At 42.0% G+C, this 8,437-nt stretch overlaps 1 protein-coding gene across 1 annotated transcript in view; it reads right to left on the reverse strand.

The window, feature by feature from the left end:
* Positions 1 to 8,437, reverse strand: part of SHMT2 (serine hydroxymethyltransferase 2) — an 81,142-nt gene that overhangs the window by 54,969 nt on the left and 17,736 nt on the right. Inside the window, exon 2 of the mRNA XM_018569437.1 lies at positions 3,107 to 3,280. Within this exon, the coding sequence (XP_018424939.1) occupies positions 3,107 to 3,280 (174 nt within the window). The remainder of the gene's footprint in view (positions 1 to 3,106; positions 3,281 to 8,437) is intronic.

Genomic DNA, 8,437 nt, shown 5'->3' on the forward strand with positions numbered 1-8,437 from the left:
AGCTGAGTCAAACTCCTTCTGCACTTCGGCCGACCCGAACCCAGCTGCAGCAAGCCGTTGTACGGCTGATTTCAGTCGGTGTACGGCTGAAATCAGCTGTACAAGCCTGAAGTGAATAGCCGAACGGCGTTCGGCTCACTTCACTTCGGGTTGGTTATTCACACGGCTGCCTTTGGCAGCTTTGTGAATAACCCCCTATGTGTCCCCAGTTATTTACAAACACCGGAGTGATCACGCGATCACTCCGGTGTTTGTGCTGCACAGAGGATCGGTAAATATCAATGATACTTATCGATCCTCCGTACGGCCACGCACAGAGCCGCTGTCATCCGGAAACTGACATGATGACAGCGGCTCCGTTCTCCTCACCGCTCAGCCATCCTGAAACTTGTGGCTTCTCCCCGCCAGCCGACGCTTGCTGCTCCGCGCCCCACCCCCCAACCCTGGATATTTATTTTTATCCCTGTTGCCACAGCCCCTACAAGCGGGGGACAGCAGCGGGGATCCATGGAGTCACAGATCCCTGCCTGGAGCGGCTCCAGGCAGGGATGAGAGGCTCCAGATGCCGCAACTTTTCCCATTGATTTGATTTTCAACTGTTGCGTTGCTAGCGTTTGTAAAAGACCCGCCAAACCATATATTTTCTGAAAGCGTAGGCCCGGTAGAATAAAAAGATGGTGATACTAAATTTGTAGACCGTGCGATAATTGCGCAAATGTTTCTCAAATTAATATTAAACTGATAAAAAACACACTAAAATCAGTATCAGCGCACCAAAAAAATAATTTTCTGACTAAATCTAAAAAGATAAAAAAACTGTATTGGGTTAATAAATAAATATTTGCAAATTTGAAATTGAGCCTTTTTGCAAAAAGGTAAAAGAATTATGGTACACAAAACTGTAAATAAGCGACTTGTTAAAAAATTGTTTTCACGCTGTGTTGGTTTTTGTGTTGTGATAAAATAATGGGCGTATATTTATTGCAACACAAAGATTACAACGCATGGCAATGCGTCACAAAGCTTTGCCATGCGCTGCCACAGTTAATTTTATTTTTTTTAAAGAAAAAAATACATTAAAAAAATCATGCACTGCGATGCGTTCTAACAACGCACTGCAGCGCATGTGCATGGCGTACACCTCAATATGTGTATGTTATGTGGGGGGAGGGGGGGGTTGTGCTTTTTTTTATTATTTTTTTTGTACACATTTTTTTATTTTATTTTTATTTTACATTTTTATTTTTTTTATTTTTTATTTTTTTACATTTTCTATTTATTTTTTAATAATTTTTTATTTTTATTTTTTTACTGTTGGGGGGGGGCTGCGGCGAAATATCTGGGGTCTAAATAGACCCCTGACATTTCCCTTTTGAAATAGAAAAAGAAATTGAGGACATAAGTCCTCAATTTCTTTTTCTGCAGCCCCAGCACTCAATGAATGAGAAGCCTCAGTACAGAGGCTTCTCATTCATTCACAAACTAATGATAGTAAAAATATTTTACTATCATTAGTTTCTGAATGGGGAGGAGCCTCTGTAGTGAGTGCTAGTCCCCATTCATAAATTCTTGAATGAACAGGCTGTGATGTCGATCACAGCCTGTTCATTCATAACAGTTATTTACAAACACCGGAGTGATTAGACGATCACTCCGGTGTTTGCTGTAAACAGAGGGATCGTTAAATATCAATGATATTTAACGATCCCCCGCTCGGCCACGCTACACAGAGCCGCTGTCATCCAAAAACTGACAGGATGACAGCGGCTCCGATCACTCTGCCGCTCGGCCATCCTGAATTGCTCCCAGGACACCATCGCCGGTGATTTTATTACGGATCTCCGCTGCCACAGACCCTACAAGCAGCGGGGATCCATGGAGTCTCTCATCCCTCCCTGGGGTGGCTCCATGGAGGGATGAGAGACTCCAGATGCCAGTCTACTGCTTTTCATTCACTACCCAATCAGAGTGGGGCATGGGGGTTACTGTTGGCTTGGGGGTGTAAAGCTCAGGAATGGCTGAACAGAAATAATATGCTTTTGCAGGTAAAACACATCACATATATATATTTCAACCTCTTATTCAGAAGTCTGCCCCGCTTTAAAACAGAAATCAATTGCAACTCAGTTCTACTGGTTGATAGTCAACTGCATGACAGTCCTCTACTCTAGAGCCATGGCATATGCTACATCTGCCACAACATACCCCGTGCTGTTTGATTGGTATAGGTCTATGACCTTTCCACTTTCATAGCCAGATTAAGAGAACACCTACTTTATATCCGTTACATGTGCCCAGTCACATAGCATAACATGAAGAAAAAAAATAATTAAATTACCGCTTCCATTTCACTCGAACCTTTCTGAAACTCCAAAACTGAAGTCTTCTCCCACTATGCAACGTTAAGTTGTGGGCTGTAGTTATATTTACTGTAATCAACCCTGTACTGTACTGGTAGCTCTCACCAGTTGTAAACTTGATTTGTACACGGTCTGTCCTAACAAGGGGTTAAAGATCTCAGGGCTTGTGTTCTGCATTATATGTTATTGAGAGGAAATAGTGTTTGTTTCCCCATCCACTTTCAATTTTAAACTGTTCAGAGCAACTTGCAAAGAAACATCTAGAAATGTAAAAAGGTGCCCATACACTGGCCAAATTTCGGCCGGTTTTTAGTGTACCGGCTGAAATTCGCACAATGAGGGGGTTGAACGAAAACAAATTGGTGTATGGCGAGCCTTAGAAGCATCTTATTAAAAAATATGTTTATGTATGCTGTGTGACTGGGAAAACATATCAAAACATATGGTGGGGTCTCTCAAATTTGACTGCAAAAGTGGAAAACCACTTTAAGAAAAGCATAGCAGTCAAGAGGCGGAGACATCCTCCTCTGCTATCCAAGACACTCCACTGGAGGGTGCTACCATTTCCGTGCAGACCTTCAGTGATTTTAAATAAAGAACAGCAGCTAGCCTCAGATTTGTTTTAAGACTAGTTCATAAAACCTTAAACTATATGAACAATGAAATTCCAGCTATTATATGAAGACAAATTAACTACAAAGACAAAGCTGCATGAAAAAAGAAGTGCATGTTTCTCCAGCACCTACCTCTGAAGCGATCATCTCCAGTCCACGACACTGCCTGTCCTTCTCCTTTTGTACAAGGTCCCACATTTCTGGGTCGTTGTCTGCCAGACTCTCTTGTCCATTCCATGGCTGGTTCCCAACTTGGGATGCTGGTCGAGTGTGCTGGGCTCGAACATGGCAGCATCTCTGCAGTGGCTGTGAGTAAAGTGAATAAAATGCTGTAACTAAATTGACAAATATGTTTTTTCCTCATTACTAGGGCTGGAAAACCTTGCGACTAGATCCCCCCCAAGATACATGCTTACTTCATCTGCCTGATTACTATTATGAGGCCTCGTTCACACCTAAGTGTTTTTCCGCACAGATCTAAGTTATGGTGCCTATTCATCGCACGCACGAAACAGCTCCTGCATCTTTTAGCGTGAGGCAATTTTCAGGCGGATGCCGCATGGTTTTGGTCCCATAGACATCTCTATGCAGGGAGAAACATGCGAAACTGAAAACGCCAAGGTGTGGACCAGGCCTAAAAGGTGACAATCTCCTTTGCCAAGGGACTGGTATGCATTTATGTAGTAAGAAACCAGCTGCACTCCTTACCGGAATAGTAGTAAACCTGCAGAGCAGGTGGATGCTTGTAGTGACCACGGACGGCACTGAACAAGCAGATATAGTAAAGATTGTCACCAGCACACCAAAATGATTTGAAGCAAAAGTCCTTTAATGACATATTGCCATTCAGTACAAGCGCTTTCGGGGTCTCAACAGTACCCCTTAATCAGGCTCATTCTTCATCAGGCTCATTAATTCTGAGCCTGATGAAGGGGTACTGTTGAGACCCCGAAAGCGCTTGTACTGAATGGCAATATGTCATTACAGGACTTTTGCTTCAAATCCTTTTGGTGTGTTGGTATGCATTTATGGCACCTGCACTTGGAATGCTAAACAACTAAATGCATCATTTGCAGGACAACTGTCTCCTCCCCGCACCTCATTTTCAATTATATATTTGAAAATTATATCACACACAGAAAATATAGCAGGTCATAGCTAGATGTCTCATCAAGAACAATGGGTAGTTTATCCCTTCCTCAAAGCTGACATTTCACTTTTGGGGAGATGCTAGAAAGTTAAACCACCTAACAGTTTCCCCTCATGAATTTTGTTGGTGGGTATCGGGGCTTGAGGTTTTGGACCTGTATACCTACCGTTGCCATTATAGGGGATTTCCACATTTTCTGCAGAATTTTAACTTATTTTATAGCATGGACAAAAATCAGCAGAAGTTGCTGAAACATGCAAGGGTGGCTGGGAACTCCCAAAGCTCCTAAGTGGACAGCAGTTTATTTTCTCCATAGAAATATGAATGATCAGTCCTAAGAGAGTCTTTTCTATCTGGGTGTGTGATAACCAGCACTTGAGACCTTGATGGGCATTATAACAGTACAGTTAATCCATATAAATCTAATCAACAATTGGAATCCTGCATCTCTTGGAAATATCAGCTTATAAAGAAAAACGGTCACCCCAAAGCTGCCGCTCTTTTTGTATTGTCTCTGTGCGAACTTAATAAATCTTCTTGCAAAAGGAAGCTGGGTATTTTACTGCCCATTCAATGGTGTTAAGATAAAAGCCAAACTTACGATTTGCCTGCTTGCTCTGTGCAAGTGTATTCGAGAATTAAAAGGAGAACTATGGGGTTAAGTCTTTTCCCCATAGTTCTCCTTAGGGTAACGGGAGGACACAAACTAGCATCCTCCCGTCACCCTAGGCTCAGTATAGCTGTAGCTCACGGTATACTGAGACGCCGCAGTGTCGGGATCCGCCCAGCTGTGTGACCGATAGCTGGTTCTGCCTATCTAGAGGCAGAGCCAGCTGTACCCGCCCCCTCCCCCGTCCATTCCGCCAGTCAGCGCTGGCTGATCAGAGCGGGGAGGGGGAAATCCAGTCCCTCCCCTGTCACGGCAGAGAGCCGTGACGGGATCGAGAGGTGAGCGAACGCCAGTAACTGTTCACTCACCTCCCAATCTACTGAGCCGACCTGTGACAGTCTCATTGGTCACAGGTCGGCTAGAACTATGAGGTGAGTGAAAAGCACTCCTCATAGTTCTCCTTTAAAGCCAGAGACAGCCAGGCCATTTTTTCAGGAGGCCAGCAATGGCAGACTCTGCATTTTAAAAATGAGTTACAAGAAAAATCTCCAGTTTGTAAGAAAATTCCTTTTACTGAGCCATGCCCTGTCCCACACATGGGGCACTTATCACTAACCATGTTTAGCATGACCAATAAACACCACAAGAGTGCCAGAATGGCTGTCAATTCATTGTTAACCAAGTGAAAATGAATAACGAAATGAGACTACCTACTACCAGAACCCACGTGTAATTGTTCTCTGAAGCCTGTTGGCCACATCACCCCCTGAACTGTCCTGTAATAGTTCTCAAACTATTACAAAGTATGCCATTTAGAAACCGGTCATGTTCTAGGGAGGTGGGGGCTCTCACAATAAGGACTGAATGGCACATGCCATTACTGAGTGACCTAAACATTGTAGTGAACTTGTGCCCAGACAATATACACTGAAATATTTAGATATTCTGAGCAAACAGTAAAAGCACATTTCCCCTCACCTCTGTAGCTATAGGCATTGTGGAGAAAGTAATCTTCAGATTTCAGAGGCACAAAAATCTGATTGTTTTCCATTACATTCTATTAAACTAGGATCTTGGCAGCCTGCCAGCCCTTTAATGTAAAAGTTGGCCATTTACCAGTAGAATGTTATTGGAAAAGTTGTTTTCAGGACGTTAGATTTTCTAAGGATTAGTAATGGTTTCTAATCATTGTTCGTTTGACTGATGAGGAATATCGAGGGAGCAAGATCAAACATTTTTCCTTCTTATGTGAATGTATGATTTTCTTACCGTGAACGTAATTTTCATTTGGTTAAATATTGTAATGAGCATGCGCTTGGCACAAAATAAACTTGTTTAATACCATTCCATTCAAGCAGGTCCGGAGGAACTTTCTAAGGGCTTTTGAACAAAATTAGCTGGATTTAATGATGGCAAGGTCGAATGCTCTAATGAACAGTTTTGAACAAATGTTCCAACTGAATTCTAACTTTGTATGGCCAGCTCAAGAAACAGACTGAAGCCTAACTGTGTTGTGATCTTAAGGCTGACTTACTCTGCAGCAGATGATGCTACAAAAAAGGTCAGGGTAGTAAACCACATTGTAAGTTTCTTTTTTCCACCACATTAAGGCACACTTGCCTTACAAATGTGCCCTTCTCCAGCACTGGCGATATTTAGTCCTCAACTCGGTGCCGCGCAGCCAAAACGTCCGGTTCTCGGTGGTCCTCTATGGCCTATACACGACCACTGATTATTTAACTCCTGCACAAATGCACAGGAGTTACATCCTCCCTGGCATCCAGCCCATTCACAGCACCTTAGAGATGCCGTGAATGGACTGAGCATGTACACTGCACAGTGCATGCATGAACATTGCATGTAGACTAAAAAAGAAAAAAACGATGGGGGAAGAGGAAGAATTTTTTCCCCAGAAGAGACTTTACATGTCTCTTCCAAAAATACCTACAGTACTTCTACAGCAATTTTTTAATTTTATTGACTTTACTTCCTCTTTAAAGCTTGTTTACTGCGTGTTAAAAGTATGTAAATAATTCAATGCCCACAGTCTGGTCAAAGGTGCACTTTAAACGGAGAAGAGGCCAATTTAGATTGAGTGATATCAAGAAAACATGAATCTGGGAGGCAGTAATCTGTAAATATCAAAACAGATAGCATTGGATACATACATTGTCAAAGAAAGGACCCCCTTCAACACAATAAAAAACAAGTTTAAACATACTGAAGTAATTATATAAAGATGCTCTTTGTTACCTTTCCAGGCTGTAATCCATGTATAAATGCAATATTAGTCACTCACTGACTGAAAAGTGCATCTATTACAACCCTGAATATACTGTATATTTGCAAGTCTATGGCTTACAAAAGCCAGCTGAATGATTATGACAGTTTGGGACAATCTGTGGAGAAACTGTTAGATAATTTTCTTCTTGTGCTGCCTCAGCAATTACCGCCCTTGCTTTCTGCCTAAGGAACTGACAAAAGTCATGTTCCTGGATTGCATCAGCTGTAGATTATATAATATACAAAACTCCAAAACAGAATATTGAAACAAAGCTCGTGAAACAGCTAAAATCTCTGTGCCTGCTGCTGGACTTATGTAAAATCAAGCTAGAAGATATTGCATAAGAGAAAGAGCTCAGTAAACTTTTCAAGGTTCCAAATATTTGGTTTAAATGGTAACAGCTAGATTAGAGATAAATATCTTTTGTCTTTTGTTTAATTTTAAAGTAGAACTATAGGCAAAACATGAAAAAAGGGAAAATGTTGTGCACCTTAAAAATTTAGCTATATTTGCCTTTTATATTTCTTTCTACTATACCGGCAAACATCAATAATTACTCAATCTTGCTAGACCGCTCTAATTTCTTCCAATCAGACGGGGACAACGACAGGCCACCTCTATAGAAACCATAGTGTCGTTTCCCCTTTACATCAGTTATCCATTTCAGCTCGTTTAACCCCTTTTAATAATGTCTATCTGTATGCTTGGCATTGCAAATTTGGATTTCTACGATTTAGGCCTCGGTCACATGGGGCAAGTTGAGCCATGCACTTTAACCCATTCATGACTGAGGCCTTTTTTAAATTTTTTGCACCCATGTTATATTCCACATTTTAGGCCTGAAAATTACTTAAAACCCCCACACATTATATATTTTCTGAATGCCAAGACCCTATACAATATAATGGTGGTAGTTGCAAATTTTTATGTTGCGCAATATTAGCGCAACTCCTAACGACTCGCGGGGGCCGGGGACTTTTAACATTTTTGTATTATTATTACTAGATTTATTTGATTTGATTTTAAAACAGTTTTTTTTTTTTACTTTACTTTGACTGCTATCACATCTTTAAAAGGTGATGCTTGGGGTCCAAAAGACCCCTAGTGTCACCTTTACACTGAAAATAAGCTATTGAAGTGCAGATCGCACGTCAATAGCTTATAGCTGGGCTGCAGGAGCCCAGAACTGACAGCCCAAGGACCGGAAGTGATGCAATCTGCATCGCTCCCGGTCCCATAGAACGGGGAGGGGAATCGATGAATGGAAGTTCGACCTCCTCCCCAGCTCCCCGCAGACACCAAGGACGCCGTTCCCGTAGGAGGGTCCGGTCACGTAGATGTCCGTGACGTCTCCGACGGGACTCAGGGAAGACCCGGAAGCCGGCGGAAAGGTGAGTACAAAAAAAAAAAAAAAAAAAA

This window comes from Nanorana parkeri, unplaced genomic scaffold (assembly GCF_000935625.1).
Source record: "Nanorana parkeri isolate BGI_ZX_2015 unplaced genomic scaffold, ASM93562v1 scaffold35, whole genome shotgun sequence".
NCBI lineage: Eukaryota > Metazoa > Chordata > Amphibia > Anura > Dicroglossidae > Nanorana > Nanorana parkeri.